This window comes from Zingiber officinale, chromosome 9B, assembly GCF_018446385.1.
Source record: "Zingiber officinale cultivar Zhangliang chromosome 9B, Zo_v1.1, whole genome shotgun sequence".
Lineage (NCBI taxonomy): Eukaryota > Viridiplantae > Streptophyta > Magnoliopsida > Zingiberales > Zingiberaceae > Zingiber > Zingiber officinale.
Window position 1 is genome coordinate 82,176,562 of NC_056003.1, and position 22,919 is coordinate 82,199,480.

The following is a 22,919-nucleotide window of genomic DNA, read 5'->3' on the forward strand; positions in this document are numbered from 1 at the left end:
TTTCCTAACTGGCCAACATTCTAATCTATAAAAGCCATCTTTTACCATAATGAGCATTTTGAAAGGACTCAATACTACCATTAAATCTTTATATATTATACATGTACCTTTAGACTCAATGACTTGAGCTTGCTATATTCATGATTTTATTTGCCATCAATCTCCACTTGATATCAATATTATTAATCTCATCGTCCCAAACTCTTATTTTCTCTGCAATTGTTGTGATTATTATCCTTAAAATTTCACTATCAAATTCTTCAAAAACTAAATCACTTTCTAAATCTATATCATCGAGGCATTTATCACCTAGGTGTTTATCCTATTCTATGCTATTTGCATGTGGTATGTGTGCAACTAGTGAAAAACTTAACAGAGAGTATGTCCCGTTGTCTACTTGAAGCCAGAGACTTAATCCAAGAAGACATCTTCTCATCGGGCTAAGGTCTACTTAAGGTTGAGCTATAATTTCTATCTATCTTTTTGTCAGGGACCCTGAACGCTTTCTTTTTCTCTTTATTATTTGGTGCTAATGTGATTGCCACTTCAGGAGAAACTCACCTAAGATATTAGTTCCTTTAGATCTCCTTTAATCCTTTCTTTAATCCTCTCTTTATCAATGTGTTGATTTGATATTGAAGAAATAGTTATATATTTATTAGACTGAGCAAAGGGATTGTCTATGTACATCATTAGCTAATTTCTAAAACTTTGCTGATAGGAGTTTGGAAACACTATTTGCTATGTGTCCATCAACTATATAATTATTTTTTCATTGGTGTGATGTTTTCTTTTCGGCATCTTCGTGTCTAATTTGTGTTTTTGTTTATGAGAGTTTCTCTAATTTGCTCAATAAGTTAGACATAGATCGTATCTTCGATCTAGCTTATTAACGCATCACTAGATTTATGACAATGGTTGAGATAGAATAAGTTATGTCTTAAGTTTTTCATTTTGAGTATGTGAATGTATGTAATTGTACTTCTAAAAAATAATGCATTACAATATTTTCCTGTTCCTTCACTATGCCGTGTTTTATTGCCATGTTGTGCCTTGTGTTGGAGAAGAATTGGATGTCTCACTTGATAAGTGTGAGACAACACTGACATTTTAAACAAGGGTTATTCTTCTAGGTTGTTTTTTAAGAATACTTGATAGAAACACTCAATCTATGCATAGTGTTCTTGCCTCGATATTTTGGCATATTAGTATGTTTTTGGAGTAAATTTTTTAATCTAATCAAGTACTGCCTGATAGATATGATTTCACTAAGGACTAGTACAAAATACCTGCTATATTGATATTGTTGGGTTCAAAGTTGTTGTCATGTGACCTTATGATCACAGTTCGAGTCGTGAAAATAACCTCTTAGAATGCAAGGTAAGGATGCGTACAATATACCTAATGTGGTCCGTCCCTTTCCTTGGGACCCCGCATACTGTCTTGGTCCCTATCCAACTGGTGTTGGTGTCTAAAATAGTGAAAATCATGATTCTAAAAAGTATTGTTTTATTGAACTCTTAAATATTTATTTCCCCTTTTGTGTTTAACATCAACATCAATGCGACACCGTTAACCTCAACTGGTTTTGAGGTTCACATTGTATTATTTATTTAATTCGTTAAGTTTTCTAATAATTATTCTGTGGCAATCCTAGCAATCATCTCATTTCTATAAAATTTCTTCTAGGTTTTTGTCCTACTTTTCTGGTAGAGTTTTGGAGAATGCAGATGATACATATGCAGCTTTAGCACTAATGTATGGATATGCTGCTAGATATGCTCCTTCAACAGTCATTGAAGCTAGAATAAATGCACTAGTGGTATGATCCCTGATCCGATTCCTTATTACTTTTTTTTTAAAAAAAACTCATCTCAATGTTTTGATAAAAAGTATAATTGGGAATGTGGCCTCTCACCTGATTGAAACATGGATGTCTTTTGTGCTGAAGGCTTAACTATAATAAGTTTGAGCCATTGACTATTATTACTTCCAGAACTTTTTTGTCCTGTCAATGTAATTCAACTACTAACTAATGACTAGGACTTCAATAAATTCATTCAACATACACTCTAAAAATTATGCATGATCACAAACAGTAATTTGCTTAAATATCACTATTGATTTGTTATCAAGATCTTCTAGAACCTTTATTCAATTAATTTTGTACAGCTAAGAGAAAATTATCATGGATATAATAACTAGTAACTGTAAGCTGTATGATGGTCTAAAAGGATGGATCAACCTTGTTTTGCACTCAGTCAATTAATTTTGCCTAATTTTGGAAGAAGTCATTTCAGTCAAAATAGGAGAAAGTGTTCCTAGCCATTTCCTTCCCTTCGTTTCCTTGGGTTAAAATGCTATGGAATTGAAGAGAAAGGGTGGTTAGAGAACTCTGTCCCTAGGGTTGTTTCCTTCTCAAGGTGCTTTAACATGCGCCTTTTAACTAGGTGGAAGTTGGAAAACTACAATCATTCAACACCTTGATTATGGAGGTTTAATATTTTCTCAGCTGATATACATCATGTAAGATCCTGCTGCATTATATTGAATAGTTATTCCCAGAATGTGATTTTCAATTGGCTGTTTGCTAGGTCATCCATTTTTTTTTCCTGCATTGAGCATAATACTAAAACATTTCCAAGCTTAATTTTGTATCTTGTTTTAGTTCACTTCTAATATGAAATGAGTTGTTGGTGGTCCTTACAAGTCATTGATGAAGTGGCTTTATCAGTTATCTGATAAGTCACTTCTTTGATTAGTTTGACTAATATATAACTATTTTTTGTTTTTTTTTGTTACAGGGAACCAATATGCTTTCACGTCTTCTTCATGTCCAACATCCTACTGCAAAGCAGGCTGTTATAACTGCAATTGATCTATTAGGTGATCTTGGATTTGACATAGAATTTCCACTTGTCCATATTTTATGTCTGAAATACACTAGTGTACTTTTTAAACCAATATCCTTCTTCATGTTCAGCATCCTACTGCAAAGCAAGAGTGTAATTGCAATTGTCCTATTAGTGATCTTCGATTTGACATAGATTTTTTATTTGTTCTCCAATTTGCTTGAATACAGCGTATTTTCATCACTTACTGAAAGTTTGCTATTTTTCTTGAGATATGAGCTCAACTATGACCCTAAATTATCTTGTTTCTTTTTAAGTGTTTTTTTTCTTCTGAATCTTATATTGGGAGGTTGCATACCTTTTTTTTTTTTTATTGTTTTTGTATTTAAATACTATAATGCTACATGATTTTTAAAATAGTTATGTGGTAATTACTATTTTATTCCCTATGATTTTTTGTGGAATAAGTACTCCTATGTTTGGTTACCTACATGAATTCAAAATACCAAGTACCATATAATTATTGTTCTGCTAATCATCTTTCTAGCTATTCCTTATTATATTGCAACGAGTATCTATTTTGTTGCATTCTCTTACAAATTATTCAATTCTCCAAGAAAAGAGGCCAAGGGATCCTCTCCTATTTCTTGGGGTAGTAGGCAGAGGTAAAAACTTATGTCTCCTTGGCACTTTTTTTTTGACATAGAGCTGTGAAGGGACAGGTACCAGTTATTGGAGAAGATGGTTTCGTGAGGGAAGGAAAGACCTTGGCCACAGTAAGAACACATATGGGCTTGGCATAAGGGTGGTTGATAGCATAATTGGGCAACAAAAATCCTATGAAAGAAATGGCTTGTAGTGGGGGAAGAGTATTTGCCAACAAGGAACATAGGAGACATTGAAAAAAGGTACTATATAAGGAAATTATAAACTATGTATTTATATGTCATACCCTATATGTCTAGAAAGTGAGTGCTCTATTCATATTATTTTCTCAGAACATGATGTTGGTGCAATTGTGCCTCAAGTGGTCAACGTCAATGGAGATGTATCACATAGGGTTTAAGTTAGGGTTGCATACAATGGAATGAAAGTAGTGGTGAGGCATTTGGCCAAGCATAGGAAGGGTTGTAGCCTTTAGACATGTGGAAGATATGGAATCTAGCAAAGTCCTTAAGGCAATTATCTTAGAATTATGTTAAATTCTACTATTGGGCTTCATGTGATTTGGGCAACATTATTCAAGAATGATGTGAGTATAATATTTGACTTGTAGAGAGCCTTCTACCTAGGGACATGAGTTTCTTGTTGTAGTGTCCAAGCTTGATCCCAAAGCAGATTGAGTCCACTAGTGTTGAGTCAACTGCTGAGTCGACTACAAACTATTTGCTTGTCTATTGTACTTGAGTTGATTGAATAAGGAGTCCAATTGACTAAAGAGAATATGAGTCAATTGAAACTTTAGTTAGTTGATTAAATTGTCAATAAGAGATGCATGTGAAACAACCTTATGCCAAACCGCGAGCACCAACCCCGAATCGGATACAACGACACCACCGATTCTCGATTGATGGCGAAAAAACTAATGATCAGATACAACACAAGCACCACCGAACTCTAGAATTTCTTCAACAAAAGATCTCTTAGACTTTAGGAAGAGAAAATAGAACTTATTCTTCGAATACCTCTCTTCACTCATTACATCTCCTTAAATACATAAACTTTGCTAATAGCAAAGTTCAATTAAACAAGTATGCATTTAAGTGCCATTAAACAAATACATGCAACTAGGGAATGAATAAAAGGTTGCATTTTATTTTGACTAGGAGTGGCAAAGAGTCATTCTCCTTTCTTGGTCTTGAATTCATTGCAAGACTCTTGGTCTTCCTTCTAGTTAAGTAGTGTTACGAATTGTTGGCTTTCAATCAATGAAATATCTTCCATAGGATCTTGTCTTGCGCAACTCATATCATCCTCCCTTTGTTGAGAAGGATTTGCCCTTAAATCTTCGAGTCCAATGTCATCCTCGTACGGAGATAAGTCCTGAACATTGAATGTAGCTGAAACATTATAGTCTTCATGAAGCTCCACACAATAAGCATTATCGTTGATTTTTTTTAGGATTTTGAAAGGCCCTTCAGCTCGCGACATTAACTTTGATTTCCATTTAGCTGGGAAACGCTCCTTTCGTAAATGTATCCAAACCAAATCTCCGGGTTTAAATATGATAAGCTTTCTTCGTTGATTGGCACGTGCCTGATATCGCCCATTTTGACGTTCAATTTACACTTTGATCTTCTCATGAGGCTTTTTATCAATCTGGCACGTTCTTCCGCAGCTGCATCAATGACTTCTTTTGTCGGAAATGGAGTTAAATCAACAGGTGTTAATGGATTTACTCCATAGACTACTTCGAATGGAGACTTCTTCGTAGTAGTGCTGGGAGCACAATTATAAGCGAACTCAGCATGCACGAGCTTCAAATCCCAATCGCGAAGATTCTTTGATACCAGAGTTCTTAGGATAGTAGTCATCGTTCGATTCACCACCTCGGTTTGACCATTGGTTTGTGGATGACATGTTGTACTAAATAGTAGTTTAGTACCCAATTTATTCCATAGCGTCTTCCAAAAATAACTCAGAAATTTAGAGTCTCGATTGGATACGATGGTTCGTGGCACACCATGTAGTCGCACAATCTCTCGGAAATAAAGATCTGCGACTGAAGAGGCATCGTTTATCTTTTGACATGGAATGAAATGTGCCATCTTTGAGAATCGATCAACGACCACCATAATTGCATCTCGACAGGGTTGAGTTCTCGGAAGACCAAGAACGAAATCCATGCTCACAAACTCCCAAGGACGCTCGGCCACGGGCAAAGGCATATATGGTCCTTGAGGTTGCGATCGACTCTTGGCTTGATGACAAGTAATACAGCGACTGACAATAACTTGGACATCCTTGATCATGTTTGGCCAATAAAAATGTTCTTGGAGCATGGAAGAAGTCTTCTCTATGCCAAAATGTCCAGCCACACCTCCTCCGTGTACTTCCCGAATTAAAAGCTCTCGAAGAGAACATCTAGGAATGCAAAGCTTATTATTTTTAAATAGAAAATCATCATGGATTAAATATTTACCAAAAGCGCCTCGAGAGCATTCTCCATATGCTACAGAAAATTCATTGTCACTAGAGTAGAGTTCTTTAAGAAACTCGAATCCCATAATTTTAACATCGAGCGTAGATAATAACACGTCTTCTAGAAAGCGCGTCCGCGACAATGTTCGCTTTTCCTGACTTGTGCATGAGAACAAAGGAATATGATTGAAGGAATTCTACCCATTTGGCGTGTCGGCGACTCACGTTATGCTGTCTATTAATGAATTTAAGTGACTCATGATCAGTATGAAGGATAAATTCTTTCGGAAGGAGATAATGACTCCAATGCTCCAGTACTCGGATGACCGCATAAAACTCCTTATCATACGTAGAATATTTCGCGCTTGAATTATGTAGTTTCTCACTAAAAAACGCAATGGGGCAACCTTCTTGTTGCAAGACTCCGCTAATCCCTGTCCCGGAAGCATCGCATTCCACTTCAAAGACTTTCTCAAAATAGGGAAGTGCTAATATGGGAGCTTCACCGAGCCTTTCTTTGAGGGTCTCAAAACTACGTTGTGCGGCGTTTGTCCAAATGAATTGATCTCCCTTCAAGGTTTCTGTCAGAGGGGTTGCCAGAGAACTAAAATTACGAATAAATCGCCGATAGAACAACGCAAGACCATGGAAACTCCGTACGTCATGGGTTGAACAAGGAGAAGACCATGATCGAATTGCCGCGACCTTACTCTCATCAACACGGATACCGTCGGCAGAAACAACATAGCCAAGGAAGACAACCTGTGGTGATAAAAATCTGCACTTCTTCAAGTTTCCGAAAAGTTTCTCTTGCCGTAATGTTGTAAATAATTCTCGAAGGTGTTGAATATGCTCTCCTTCATTCTTGCTGTAAATAAGAATATCATCGAAGTATACGACGATAAATTTGCCGAGAAAAGGCCTCAAAATCTGATTCATAAGACACATAAGGTGCTTGGGGCATTAGTCAACCCGAAGGGCATAACAAGCCACTCATACAACCCACCTCTAGTTTTAAAAGCGGTCTTCCACTCGTCCCCTTCTTTCATGCGTATTTGGTGATAACCGTTGCGAAGATCAACCTTGGAAAATACTTTAGCTCCGTATAGTTCATCAAGCATATCATCAAGACGAAGAATCGAAAAACGATATGTCACCGTAATTTTATTAATAGCACGGCTGTCCACGCACATCCGCCACGAACCATCTTTCTTTGGCACGAGTATAGTCGGAACCGAACAAGGACTTAGACTTTCTTTAACATATCCCTTGCTAAGTTGCCTAATTTGTCAGTTGAAGTCTTTAGCTTCCTTTTGGCTGCACTATAAGCTGGTTTGTTCTGTATATTCACCAGGAGCAGAACATTTCGAGGCTGTCTATAGGATATTGAGATATTTGAAAGGAACTCCATGAAGAGGTTTATTATTCAAGAAACATTGACATCTTCAAGTCGAAGTCTACACAGATGCAGACTGGGCAGAGAGTGTTATGGATAGGAGATCAACATTAGGCTACTGTTCCTTTGTTGGTGGGAACCTAGTTACGTGGCGAAGTAAAAAACAAAATGTGGTAGCCAGAAGTAGTGCTGAAGTAGAATTCAGAGCTGTTGTCCATGGAATCTGTGAGGTAATGTGGATCAAAAGAATTCTTGAGGAATTGAAGCTTTCTTTTTCAACTCCTATAAAGGTTTATTGTGACAACAAAGCTGCTATTACCATAGCTCATAATCCCGTTCTTCATGATCGCACAAAGCATTTAGAGGTGGATAAACATTTCATCAAGGAGAAAATCAACACTGGAGTAATATGCATGACATATCTTTCAACAAATGAACAATTAGCTGATGTATTAACGAAGGGACTACACAAGAAACAATTCGATAAGCTGACTAGCAAGCTGGCTATGGAAGATATCTACAAACCAACTTGAGGGGGAGTGTTGGAAATCCTGTCATCATTAAAATCAAAGATATACAAATCAGGAAAAATAGGAAAGGATCATTTGTCAATTATTAACTTTAATTAGTTTCCTTATTATTTAATTTCCTTTTTATTAGTTTCCTTTCTTTTGTAAATTCTCTCTATAAATAAGAGAGTCGTGTACCTATTCTTTTGAATAAGAAATTATTTCTTCCTCATTTTCTAAGTATATGGTTGAATCCTATACTTATAAAATCAATATTTAAAAACTATTTTACTAACATTTTTGAAATAAAATCTCAACTGCATTAAAATCCAAATTTGTTAGTCACACAAACATAAGTCTAAAAAAACTATTTAAAAACCATTCAAAACCCAATCTTTAAATAAAAATTCAATATTTTAACTTTTAAGAATATTCAACTCTCTCAATTTTAAAATCCTCTCATAACAATTCATTTAACATAGTTTTGCGGAAATGCAAGGTCCTCGGAAGTGTACTGCCATGCCCGGTCCAATCAAGAGTCAGAGCCTCCTCTCCTGCCTCCATATTTTCATCACCTGCAACCATTCAACCCTAGTGAGTCTAATGACTCAGCACATTCAAACCCTAATAGCAAATACATAAATATACAGTCATATGCATTTAAAAAGACTTTTAATAAAAATGCATTTAACTTTTAAATCATTTGCATTTGTATTCACATAGATATTTAAAATAGTTTAAGCATCATATACTTTTTCCTCATCATTAATCCTAGACATTTTAGGTGAGGTTTGATCATTGAAAGTGGCTCCTCTATCCTTTATTTGATTGATCAATCTATAAACCATGGTACCAAGCGGCGGAGTTCAGCGACCCCTCCTTCATCTCATCCCTTTGGCCTATATATGAGAATTTGATACTGGAATCCCTCTCAGGTCTTTTCCTATAACCAAGCTACCTCTGGGGTCTTTTCCCTCACGGTATTCCCATTAATCATTTTGTAAGTTCACTGGAGTTCAGTGACCACTTCTTCGTCGTATTCCTTTGGGCTATATATAAGAATCCGATATTAGGCTCCCTCTTGGGCCTTTTCCCATAATCGAGCTCCCTTGGGGCCTTTTTCCCTCGTGGTATTTTCATTAACCATTTTTCCCTCTGAAATCTGCAGCAAGGGTGGTCACAGCTACTGCCTCCCTCCAAGACCCCTAGATTCTCTTTTCTATTTTTTCCAAAAATATCGTCATCTAGGCTAGGATTTAAGTCTTTTATATTTAATGCAAGTCTAGGCCAACTAACAAATGTAAACTTAAGTTAATTAGGCCCATTTTTAATTTGATATTATGTTTAATATATATAAATTTCGAAATTATGAGTAATTAAAAAATTAAAGTCCTCTCTTTTATCAAAATTTGACTTCTCGAACTCAAAACCTCTTGGTTTGCAAATATATATAAAATCCATAAATTTTAGAAAGTTTCAACCTTGATTAAACATATTTTTGAGCCTAAAAAAATAAATACTTTTATCTCAATCGTCCCTAATCTTCTTTCCTCGGCCAAGCATCAAACATTCGCCTGAAAATCCTCAACATGCAGAGTTACACAATTAATCATATAATCATTTTCAAATATCATCATTTATTAAAATCATTTAACTAAATCAATTTAGCGTATTTAATATTTTTATGTATGTGGTTTACGGGGACTTTTAAATTTTGGGGCGTTACAATTCTTCCCCCTTTAAATGAGTCACCAAATTTACTTAAATTTTCGACATAAAGTACTTACAATTCTTCCCCCTTGTAATATGGATTATAAGGCCAACATCATGTAATCCGATTACATTACAAGGTCACCGTTTAACTAAAATTTAAATGTCAAATATACCCCTAGTCCATTTTCGGCATCAATCGGTCACCTACGTCGCTTCTGCCGTCGCCGGTCGTCGCCTCCAAGTGCCGCCCTGCCGGCCGCCTCCAAGTGCTGCCCCGCCGGCCGCCTCCGAGCTCCGCCGTCGGTCGTCGTCTCCGAGCTATGCCGTTGGTCGCAGCCTCCGAGCTCCGCCGTCGATCGCCGCCTCCGAGCTCCGCCGCCGATCGTCGCCGTCGACCGCTGTCGGACACCAAACAAAAGAATGTAATCACTCTTGTAATCAAAGATTACATACATTACATTACCAAACGTAGTAATGTAATCAAGATTACATTGACATTACATTATAAAGTTTATTACTTGATTACATTACTCCTAACCAATCGTAGCCTTATAGAATTATTGCAAGTCTTGAATTTCGAATAATGTTAATCCATAAAACCCAAAAATATATAATATCAATCTCCACATATACAATAAAATCCTTCTAGCATCAATAACATGCTTAAACTATTTTCTTTCCAATTACAATTTAGTTGAGGCCTAAGACATTTAGACTTTCCTCATTGGAACGATTGCCGCATTCTAACATATCCTTAATTTTTAAATAACACTAGCATATAAAACTTATTAAGTTATTCCGTATCAATATTAGACTAACTCTAATAATTTGACTTCATTTATAGTCCATAGAATTCTAGAATCCACATATCAAGATTTTAGATCACTTGATAAAAACTTGATACCTTGGTCATTGGTAACTTATGTTGAACACATGCAAAGTCATAACACAACTAATACCTTTTAGTTTTTAGTTCACCAAAATTTTTATATAAACACTTATCTCATAACTTTGTGATTCAAAGTTACACAACCCAAATAGTCTTAGAGAATATAATTCAAACACATATATCCACTTAATCCCAAAATACAAAGAAGTATCATGATAATGTTTCTATATCATATAAATCAACATGAATTCTAAACTCCCAAATTTTCTTAATAACTTTCAAAAATTCCTCGAGTGTCTTTATTTCTTATAAAGTATAACACCAAAATTTTATGAGTATGCCATATATACTTACTTTTAAATATCATGTTTGTTACTAGACTCTAAGGACAACTATTTTTTTTTCTAAACTAAATTTTTTAAATTTAACCCAACACATAACCAACATGCATTTAAATCAATAACAACTAATCCTCTAGTTTTCATAATCATAAAAGCATTTGACTTTAAGCATTTAAATTTAAAGCAATAAAACTCACAGACTTGAGGCTTGACTTCTTGAGCTTCTCGGAACCGATAGTCGACACAATCCTTACAAAATCCTTGCTCTGATACCAACTAAAACGATCCTAACTCTCACTTTGCTTAAATTATACTAGAATTTTTTTATAATATATATGGGCGAAACCTATACTTATAAAATCAATATTTAAAAACTATTTTATTAACATTTTTGAAATAAAATCTCAACTGTTTTAAAACCCAAATTTATCAGTCACACAAACATAAGTGTAAACAAACTATCTAAAAACCATTCAAAACGTAATCTTCAAATAAAAATTCAACATTTTAACTTTCAAGAATATTCAACTCTCTCAATTTAAAAATCCTCTCATAACAATTCATTTAACATAGTTTTGCGAAAATGCAAGGTCCTCATGAGTGTACTGCCATGCCCGGTCCAATTAGGAGTCAGAGCCTCCTGCCTCCATATTTTCATCACCTATAACCATTCAACCCTAGTGTGCCATTCAACCCTAGTGAGTCTAATGACTCGGCACATTCAAATCCTAATAGGAAATACATAAATATACAATCACATGCATTTAAAAATATTTTTAATAAAAATACATTTAACTTTTAAATTATTTGCATTTGCATTCACATAAATATTTAAAATACTTTAAGCATCATATACTTTTTCCTCATTATTAATCCTAGACATTTTAGGTGAGGTTTGATCATTGAAAGTGACTCCTTTATCATCTATTCGGTTGATCGATCTATAAACCATCATTCCAAGCCATGGAGTTCTATATATGAATCCGATACTGGCCTCCCTCCGGGGCCTTTTCCCATAACTAGGCTCCCTCTGGGGCCTTTTCTCTTGCGGTATTCCCATTAATCATTTTGTTAGTTTACTAGAGTTTAGAGACCACTTCTTCATTGCATCCCTTTGGCTATATATGAGAATCAGATATTGGGTTCCCTCTGGGGCCTTTTCCCGTAACCGGGCTCCCTCTTTTTCTCGCGGTATTCCCATTAACCTTTTTTTTAAGTTCACCGCCTGCGTTTTCGACAGATTCCTCACACATCCCCTTTGTCGCAGTCAATCACATTCTTCAAAAACATTTTTCCTTTCCTTTTCAAAAAGAAATTACCCTTTTCATCATTTTCATAAAATAAGCATGCATCCGTACATTTCATACCATCAACACATAGCTTCAAAACTTTTAAAACTTTTCATATAACCTTTCAAGCATTTATTATGATTACTCAGGACATTGCGATGACTTCTAACCTTTCCTCGAGACATAACTTTACTTAGTCACATCTCAACTTACTCATTTTAGACTCTTACCGACTTAAACTTTAATAACTTTTTCCCTGACTCGAACCGAGACACAACTAGACCTATATTAACATCTTAAGACATGATTCAGACTCTAGGAATCTAGTCCCAAGTTGCTGCAACCCACCTGGATCGAAACAACCCTTGGCCGAGCCCTAGTGTCCACGACTCCTCTCAGTCCTGAACCCCTCTAATGGCAGCAACATCCCATAACAATCAAGAATACTCAAGAATCTTTCAAGAAAACTCAAGAACTTCAAGAAACATAATCGTTATTCAACAAAAACGTGATTCCACATATTTTCATGCATAAACACAATAACCATACATACTATAATTTGAATGGTGCAAAAAGAAGGGTTTAGAACGTGCCTTTGCGTTTAAAACGCTCGAAATTCGAAAATTGACGCAAGGAGACGAAGAGGACGAACGAGGATCGACTTGGCTTAGCTTTCTCCTCTCAAAACACATGATTTTTCCCTCTAAAATCTGCAGCAAGGATCACGACTGTTGCCTCCCTCCAAGAACCCTATATTCTCTTTTCTATTTTTTTTCCCAAAAATATCGTCATCTAGGCTAGGGTTTAAGTCTTTTATGTTTAATGCAAGTCTAGGCCCACTAACCCATGTAAACTTAAGTTAATTAGGCCCATTTTTAATCTGATATTATGTTTAATATATATAAATTTCGAAATTATGGGTAATTAAAAAGTTAAAGTCCTCGATTTTATCAAAATTTGGCTTCTTGAACTCAAAAACTCTTGGTTTGCAAATATATATAAAATCTATAAATTTTAGAAAGTTTCAACCTTAATTAAACATATTTTCGAGCCTAAAAAAATAAATATTTTAAAAATATATATTTTTATCTCAATCGTCCCTGATCTTCTTTCCTCGGCACATCATCGAATATTCGCCTGAAAATCCTTAACTTTGAAATCATGCAAAGTTACACAATTAATCATTTATTCATTTTCAAATATCATCATTTATTAAAATCATTTAACTGAATCAATTTAGCATATTTAATATTTGTATGCATGTGGTTTACGGGGATTTTTAAATTTTGGAGCGTTACAACATGCCTTTTATTTGAATTTCAGTCAATGAAGAAGATTTCAATCGTCTAGACAAGTTCAAAAAGTAATGTTGGCTAACTGTAGGGGCATCTTTATATAAACAATGAGCGTGTTTCTTCTTAGAACAATGCATGGAAAATCATATTTGATTTCTAACTTTGTATGGTTGAGATAATTGCAACTTAATGATATCGAAAGGTCTCTTGTTAGCATTGCATTTTTTCCTTCTATGATTATTATTATTTCGCCGTGCTTACTTTAATACGGACAAACACACAAGCACCATGCAAATTGCTAATGAGTTTTTTTGGTCTTGTATAAATGCAAGAGAAGATGGTACGGATATGTACTTAGATGACCAATAAATGCCTCAGTTAGGCGATGTGAAACTATGATAAACATGCATATCAAACGAGGAAGAGGAAGACCAAAAAAGACTTGGTTAGCAATAATAAAATAAGATAAAATTTATTTAAATATAGATGATGATATAGTAGGAGATAGAGCTCAATGGCGTAAAAGGATTCATACAGCCGACCCACCTAGTGGGAAAAGTCTTGGTTATTGTTGTTGTTGTTGTATAAATGCAAGAGAAGGCAAAAATTATTTGTAGGTTAAAGTGCTATTCAACCCCCTTAGCTTTCCGGTCTCATCGATTTGCACTACATATGATCCATATTTGCCTTCTGAACAAAGAAACAAGTGATGGGGACATTCATATTTTTTGTTTGCAATGATAGTCTAACTTAAATAATGGAGAACACATCTAAATTGCTATTAATTTCCATTGCACAGTGTATTTAAATAAATCAGAGACTTCTATTGCTAAGAAATAGCAAGAATCTCCTTTACTCACAAGATTTTGGATAATAAGTACGGCCAGAGGGAAAAAACAAAACAATGGTTTGATTCTTTCAAATATACTAATTGGAACTTCTGCTCAGTTTTAAACCTCAAGTTTGGAATTCTCAGTCAATTGTTTGTTTAATCATTCTCATTCATTCCAAGGCCTAAATTTGTAGTTTCCTTTGCTATAGCTGGAAAATCATATTAAGCAGTTAGGCTTGCTATGTCTTAATAGGGATCTTTAGTTCTTGACACTCTTGAACTGGTCAAATATCTAAGCATAAGAGAAAGATGAGTCTAATGAAATTCTTTAGTCTTTATCTAGTGAAAATGGATTCTATTGATGTAAATGCTAGAATTTAGGGGTGTGAGATCTTGAATGTTCTCTTTTTGATTTTCTATCTCTAGCACTTATAGGAAGGTTGCATTGAAAAGCAACCATTAGGCTCATTTGAATGAAGAATAGTTATATATAATAACAGTGAGCTAAGAGAGCCTTGTATTTCATGTTCTTATGTAGTCTTCTGAAAACAAGGATTTGTCGACACTAGAGCGAATTTTACTAAAATGTATTCTTGATTTGTTTGGGTTGGGTTATGCCCCTCCAGTTTGACTAATTAGCCAGCTAAAAAATTTGGTAATTTTGCCTTCTTATTTATATGCTAAGTCTAACTAATACACATACCAATAATCAGTTTGCCAGTTGAAAACATTTCCAATACATGCTTCACTTAATTCTTAGGTCAGGAACTATAAAAATTTATCTGGATTTGTCGTACATTAATTTGTGTGAACATTTTCTAATTTTTTTCTCTTCTGCTGAAAGACTGCTGCCAAATATTTCTTCTTTTCTTTTGCGATTTTATTTTTTTGCTTTCTCTTTGGAGGAGAGGTTCATATGCTCATTTTGGACATGTTCAAGTTTTATCTTCCTGTTAACAGATAAACTTATTTGTGCATTGTAAAATGTTGTATAACTTTATCACTTCCTGTGAAGGTCATGCTGTCATCAACGCTGCTGAACTGGGCATCTCATTCCCTTTAAAACGAAGAGATCAAATGCTTGATTATGTCCTGACATTGATGGGAAGAGATGAGAATGAGGAGTTGGTTGATTCAAGCACTGAGCATCTGCATACTCAGGTGATTTATGTTTTTTCCTCATCAGACTGGAGTTCCCATTATTGGAGATGATAAAGATATCTTTGCTCTTGTTCATGTGGAGATTTATGTGTCAATATTTTGCAGACTCTTGCTTTGAGTGCATGTAAAACTTTGGTTTTAGTGGAACCAAGATTACCTGTTGAAGCTAGAAACCGCGTTCTGAAGGTAAGCTTGCTTAAGAAGGTTTTATATTTTCATCAGTCCTTTGGCCTTGTCCTTATTGTTGTTATTTATTACAGGCGACTTTAGGTTTCTTTGCTTTACCAAGTGATCCTTCGGATATTATTGGTCCGCTCGTAGACAATTTAATTTCTTTATTATGTGCTATTCTTTCAACCAGGTGACAACCTTATCACTTGAATGTGCTGCTATCTTCTTCATGCAATTGATAAATGTTTACTATTCCACTTTTGGTGGTTGTTTTTTTTCTATATCCTCTAATGCTTGCACATTTTCCCACATGAAGAGCAGGCAGTCCAAAGTCTAGCCTTGACTCTCAGTAGATTTGTTACTTTGGAATACTGTAAGCGACCATATTTTTCTACTTGATACAAATAGGTTATGTGCTACTAGTTTACTTTCAACTAATCTCGTGCCAGCCTTGGACAGAGATTTGAGTTTCTTGTGGAGAACAAAGAAGCAATACAAAATCATGGATTTGTATTTGTACTTGGTGAATTCATTCATCAGTGAACAAAGAAGTACAAAATCCAACCACGCTTACACAAACAAAACTATTTTTATCTTGCTATTACAATTTACAAGAAAAAAAAAACGATATATGTTTGGATGATATTATCCCAGCAAGGTTCCAAGAAAAAACCTAAATTTACTGCTAGATTTGGCATAATCGATTTTGGCTTAATAGGCATCGAAAAAATTGTCATGTGGTCCACATGGGTGTCACGTTGCCTATAACCATGGAAACCCACTTAGGTAGGATACTTTAATGGTATCAACGCAGGTCTATTTTGTTCGAATTTCCTCAAGGTTTCCCCAGATTTTAGCTGAATGACTTGTTCTGGTTGGATGCTAGATGATAGGTCTGAATTTTTCTTGTTTGGTGTTTACATGTGAAGTTGCAATGCAGTTTGATGTTTTAATGAACGGTTTGTTATTACAACTGACTTTAATGTGTCAATTTTTTTGGTTCCTCTTAGTATAGAAAGGGTTGTGATTGCAATTGAATTGAAGTTTTTGTTTCTAATTGAATCTTTTATCATGTCAATATATGGAACATAGATAGTGTTCAACTTGCTATTTATTTATTTTTGATAAAACAGGGGCAACATATTTTTTTTAAAATTAGAGCGATGAAATTGATTCAAAAAAAGAAGAGAGAGGGATGATTTTGGGAAAAGTGTTTTTTTTTTCTAGATGGCCATGATGATGCAATAGAGGGAAGCATTCAAACAAAAATTATGACAGATCTAAAGCATTTATTTTTAACAATTCTGAGGAAGAGATAGTTTCTTTCTCATCTAATTTGTGTTAATGATTTAACACGGATTAGTGCAGATTAGAGTTTCCAACATTTACTCTCTTTTGGTGTAAATGATTCACAATTAAGTCTCCTACCAAAATTTCTCCTGTCTCATAAATATGTGATTGGAACCTTAATTTTACTTATTCATGCAAAACTAATATCCTTGTCTCTTAGAGTAGTATCAACCTTAACTCGGTCTCTCTTAGAGTAATATCCTTGTCTCTCTTTGCTTCAAAAAGTTGCTTTCGGAATTCTAATTTATTTATTTCATTTGGCAACCTTTTGCAAAATATGTACCTGTCTTCTGTTTTCTATGTCACCTCTTACCTTTTGAATACCTCATTTAAAAATTGTAGTTTAATCAAATACTCTTAAAAGACAAATATAATGGCTCCTGTTTTGACTCTTAAAGACCAATATAAAGCCTCAAGTCTTCATGCTGTTGTGTTATTATTGTGTTGTTTTTGTTATATCTTTGTTTATCTATAAGTTCCTGCTTCAGAGTATTAGAGTAAAAAATATTAGGTGTAATCTAGTTAAAGGCATATTTATTGTTCAATATTGTTTTTTTGAACTTCTTGCCAAGCAATGTATTATGGGATTTTCTTAAACGTATATATAACTTCCTAGATTCTTCTTATGAATTGAGACTTGTCGATTTATCGCTGTTTGAGATATCATAAAATTCATGCTTGACCAGTGGTGAAGATGGACGGAGTCGAGCGGATCAATTGCTGCATATTCTTAGACAGGTAGATTCATTTGTTTCATCTTCTGTGGAGCACCAAAGAAGAAGAGGTTGTGCTGCTGTGTATGAGCTACTTCTAAAATTCCGAAACATGTTTTCCGGAGGAGTTTGTGGTCTAGGCTGCCATTCAAGTTGTACTCACAGTAAACAGATAGACAAACTGGCACAGAGAAAATTTTCTAATTTACCATGTAATAATGATTGACTTCATAGATTTTGTATGTCTTTCTTTTATTCAATCTCTTCTATGCTTTCAGCTGCATTTGTATTGCCAAGTCGGGACTATCTGAGCCTGGGCGAAAGAGTAATAACGTATCTTCCACGGTGTGCAGATACAAGCTCTGAAGTTCGTAAATTAGCAGCTCAAGTACGAACACACATTTGGATTATAAAAATTCTATTCTTGCTTTGGACCACTAAGTCAATTTTGTTACTTTTATAGATTCTTGGTCTATTCTTCAGCATTGCATTATCACTTCCGAAACTGGCGACATCTGTTAATTATACTGATATTGAAGTTTCATACAGTGCCATGTCCTCTCTTGAAGATGTTATTTCCATTTTAAGAAGGGTAGGAATCTTATTCTGTTTAATATATTAGTTTGTTCAGGTAATATCAACTGGCAATCATGTTCTCATTTGCCTTTTCAGGATGCATCTATAGATCAGTCTGAAACTTTTAATAGGGTTATTTCATCTGTTTGTGCTCTGCTAATGAGAGATGAGGTTACCTCATTGACTTTTTTTTGTTGATCAGCCATTCTAGTCTCTTATTCCTCTATTTGATTTTGCACTGATACTTTGAACAGCTAGTTATCTCATTGCATACATGCACCTCGGCTATATGTGACAAGATCAAGCAAGCAGCAGATGGTGCTATTCAGGCTGTCACTGAGTTCATCAATAAGCGAGGCAATGAATTACATGAACTGGATATTTCAAGGTTTGTGTTTGTCTTATCTATCAGTTTGCATCTCAAATGTTGTACTACACATCCTAATCTAATTGTGCTTATCATTTTAGGACAACCCAATCTTTGCTTTCAGCAACTGTCACCATTAGTGATAAACATACTCGTCAGGAAGTGCTGAATGCTGTATCCTTATTAGATATGTACATTTACTAAGCTAGAAGATGCTCTTTCTGTATTTATCAGGCATTCCTTTTTCATGACTCCACAAGATATCATGCTTGGCGGAGAGTACTAACACAATCACTGTCTTCAATGAAATCTTGGTTGCTGCTGGAAGGGATATAGCTACTAAGGATGTATCCAGGATTCGTGGGGGATGGCCGATGCAGGATGCATTTGTTGTGAGTATCTTGACATGCGAGTAGTGTTTACTTCGGAATGCATATGATGAGTGGATTCAGACCCATATTACTCACTTCAAACACTTCTCTCTCTCTCTCTCTCTTGCGCACGCCTGCTAAATGTTTTGGAGATACATAATTGCATTTATTTGGAGAAGATTATTTTAATTATTTTTTATCTCAAAATATTTCCATCTATATGATTAATAGAAGAATTAGTTCAAGGCATATGCCTACCTTTACTATGTTTGAGACTCGAGATACCAAACTGAGAGGAGATTCTATAGTTATAATAAGATTAGATAAAATGTTAAATCAGCCCTTGTAGGAAAAAAATAAATTAGAATTAATAAACATGATGGATGACTAAAATATTGGATCTAATTTGGTAAACATTCTAGCTCAAAACAAATTTCAATTTAATTTCAGTTGCGATTCTGCACCTTAGTTCTTACTGGAGTTGTTTGTAGCTAAAATTTGAGCCTCCAAGAGAACTTTAGTTTTCTGATTGAACCTTATCTACAATTTTTTTTTTTTTTTTTTTTCTCTTTTTCACTTATTTTGGGTTTCTATGTTATCTTTCTCTTGATAGGCATTCTCCCAGCATCCAGTTCTTTCATTTTCATTTCTGGAGTATGTTGTTTCTGTTCTTGATACACCTCTTCCTAAGACTGATATGGATAAAGGAGAGAATTCTAATCCCTCTATTGAAGCTCAAAATGATAACCAGTTTCAGCAAGCAGCTATCCTTGCTATCACTGCATTTTTCAGGTGTGTTGTTTATAATGTATTTTTTTTTTTTTGCATACCTCTATTCCTGCAATACCATTTCTTTTACTTCCAAATATATTTTGGTATTTGAAAATGTATGGCAGAGGAGGTGGTAAAATTGGAAAAAAGGCTGTTGAACAAAGTTATTCTACTGTCTTCTCTGTGCTTACGCTGCAACTTGGAAGTTGCCATGGGCTTGCTGGTCTTGGCCAACTTGAACCCTTGCAGTAAATTTTTTTTTTCTACAAGCTCATTTTACTTAATATATGTTTAATTGATCAAGGCACTGACCCTTGGTATTCTTTATATGATTTTGGAGATTGTTGTTATTAGCATTTCAGTCATTCTGTGAATGTGTTGGAGACATTGAGATGGGCAAGGTAGAATTCCTATTATATGCCATCTATAACTCCAATCATTGTGAAGAATTTAAGGAAAAATATATTTTGATTTTCATCTGTAGATATTGACTAGAGATGGTGAACACAGAGACAAAGAGAAGTTGATTGATTTGATTCAGGAGGTTGCTTCCTGTACCTCTATGAAAAGGCCTAAAGAGGTAGTCTGTTATAAATATTTGAACTTTTTTCATGTATTTGTTCTCAAACATCATTACGTTCTAGTAAGAGTAGAACTATGTCTCTGAAACACTTATGGACATGTGTTTGTTTTCTCATGTAATATTATATTCATCCAACATATTTATTGTACAAAAATCTGGTTGAACAAAAGAATTGACTGCTAAATACTTTCTAAGATTTAATATAACACCCACAACTGTTTTTGATCTCATGTTGTCCAGTACATTATGCATGGATGAGCCATGTAGGATAACTAATGAGAAAGAACAAAGCACGCATTGCCACCATATTGGATATAATTTATGTACTCTATTATAAAAAGTTTGGTGCGAGTAAAAAAGGGGCGGCCCGGTGCATGAAGCTCCCACCAGTGCGGAGTCCCGCGAAAGGGTCAAACCACATGAGGTCTATTGTACATAACCTTATCTTGCATTTTGCAAGAGGCTCTTTCAGCGACTCGAATGACTTCAAGATCACATGACAACAACTTTACTATTGCTTCAAGGTTCCCTTAAAAAGTTTTGTTCGAGTGATTTACAATAATTTATATCTTTGGCAACTTCATGATGTCATGCCTCAAGTGGGTCTTCATGTCCACTGGCTAGAAGTGGTCTACACAACAGTAACATGACAATCTCTAAGACACCCAATAGGCCAACAAATACCTAGGTTAGTTGCACAATAGTTTCTTGGATACTCAATAGGCCAACAAATACTTAGGACAGCTGCACGATAATCTCTTGGGCATCCAATAGGCCAACAAATGCCTATTAAGTCACATCACAATCATTTGGACACCCAATAGGCCAAAAAACATCTAGGAAATGATCACGCCATCAATTTACTTGCAATCCACTTGAGTAGACTCATTATGAACATCAAGAGAGTGGTAAAATAAATTGATCAAACTGCCACATGCAGGGTTATTGAGTTATAAATCTTACAATCATTTCCGTGCATGTTGTGATGCATCCTTTCTAGCATATAACTACTAAACTGCCAGACCTCAGTCGAGAGTATGGGGTGGACATATGGGTGTTACCCATGCACTCACCAAGTTGTAATAGTGGTACCAGACCAACTTCAACATGGTAACGACCATCAGCAGTAGCTTGATGACATTATAATGTCATGTTTATCTCTTATAGAATATCCTTACAGCCCACATAACTCAGCTAAAATTGAAGACATTATCTAAGATTGTTTATAGAATGTCCTCATGACACAGCCTCAACTTTTTTGAGTTGTTCTTTTCTTAACTATTATCTGCCTACTAACTTATTCTTGTCTATAGTCGTACTCTTTTGACAAAGTAGACCTATAAAGTTTTGTTAGGGTGTGAACCTGTGTATTTTATTTGTGATGTTTGCATGCTACCTTGCACAAATACATGAGCATCCTTTACCTGTTCTTTTCTTCTCAGCTGTGCAAAGATTAGTTAATACATTTCATGTAATCTACATTTTCAAATCATTTACATCATTTTTATGATTTCTTCAATAATTGTGTTTGTCAGGTTTCACCAATAAGCATGAACTTGAGCAAAGCATTAAATAGACATCAAACATTTCAAAGGGAAGCTGCTGCTTCTGCTTTATCAGAATTTATCCGTCATAGGTATTTGTTGATTACCTTCTCTTTTATAACTAATTTGAATTTATCGATACAAACATAAACATGCAAAATTTCAACGCAACGCCAAAATCATACCATTATGATTGGAGATTGAAACTCCAGCATGATACAAGCTTTTAACCCTTGGAGACAACTATAACTATATTTTCTACTAGGTATCTAGAAAATCCGTGAAAATTTGCACCTAACTCAGCATAAAATATGGAGTACAACATTTATGCTAAATAGGAATACAACTATAATATGAGCATAGGTATAAACTAGACGAGATATAGTATTGACGTTAATAGCAATTCAACTTACATATCATAAATGCAATAATTATACCAAGTATCTTACTCCATTTAGGTCATATAATTGTGTTTTACTTGAAGATTTGAATACATACATCAGTACTAAGAATTTTATTTTCAAATAATTCACATCTTATTTCACACTAATACTTTGTTGTTTCATACATTTGTCCTTTTGAGCAAAGTCATTAGTGTCTAGCTATGCTGCAATTTGGTTAACAATTAAAAATTGTTCATGCAGTGAGGGACTGTCTTCTTTGTTGGAACATATTGTAGAGGCAATGTGCTTGCATGTTTCCGATGAATCACCGACTGTGAGAAGCCTTTGTTTGTGTGGACTTGTTCAGGTTATTTCAGATTTAATTTTTTTACCCAATTATGTATAGTTCTTGTGTGATCCCATTGTTTTCCTTATTATAACTTATTCTGATGGTTTAAGATATCTTCCAAAAGTTGATATTAGTCTTTTGTTGGATAACTATCCTACTATATCAGTTCTCTACCTACTGCTGGTAAACCTTAGTATATGCTGCTCAAGAGCCACCAAGTACCAATTTTGTAAGTATACTAGCGTTAAAAGATTGGTCTTTCACTTGTGGATCGTTTGAGAGCATAACTCAAACTTGCCACGAGGACAGGCTATGCTGTAGTT

The 22,919-nt window shown here is 34.9% G+C and overlaps 1 protein-coding gene across 1 annotated transcript in view; it reads left to right on the top strand.

Moving 5' to 3' along the window:
• LOC122025175 (protein SHOOT GRAVITROPISM 6-like) overlaps positions 1–22,919 on the top strand; it is a 60,643-nt gene that overhangs the window by 31,811 nt on the left and 5,913 nt on the right. Inside the window, exons 26-43 of the mRNA XM_042583948.1 lie at positions 1,690–1,822; positions 2,805–2,886; positions 15,273–15,418; positions 15,524–15,604; positions 15,679–15,779; positions 17,626–17,864; positions 17,931–18,040; positions 18,116–18,244; positions 18,325–18,399; positions 18,483–18,616; positions 18,697–18,769; positions 18,856–18,987; positions 19,580–19,758; positions 19,863–19,985; positions 20,078–20,138; positions 20,222–20,317; positions 21,856–21,956; positions 22,509–22,614. Coding sequence (XP_042439882.1) covers positions 1,690–1,822; positions 2,805–2,886; positions 15,273–15,418; positions 15,524–15,604; positions 15,679–15,779; positions 17,626–17,864; positions 17,931–18,040; positions 18,116–18,244; positions 18,325–18,399; positions 18,483–18,616; positions 18,697–18,769; positions 18,856–18,987; positions 19,580–19,758; positions 19,863–19,985; positions 20,078–20,138; positions 20,222–20,317; positions 21,856–21,956; positions 22,509–22,614 — 2,101 coding nt within the window. The remainder of the gene's footprint in view (positions 1–1,689; positions 1,823–2,804; positions 2,887–15,272; positions 15,419–15,523; positions 15,605–15,678; positions 15,780–17,625; positions 17,865–17,930; positions 18,041–18,115; positions 18,245–18,324; positions 18,400–18,482; positions 18,617–18,696; positions 18,770–18,855; positions 18,988–19,579; positions 19,759–19,862; positions 19,986–20,077; positions 20,139–20,221; positions 20,318–21,855; positions 21,957–22,508; positions 22,615–22,919) is intronic.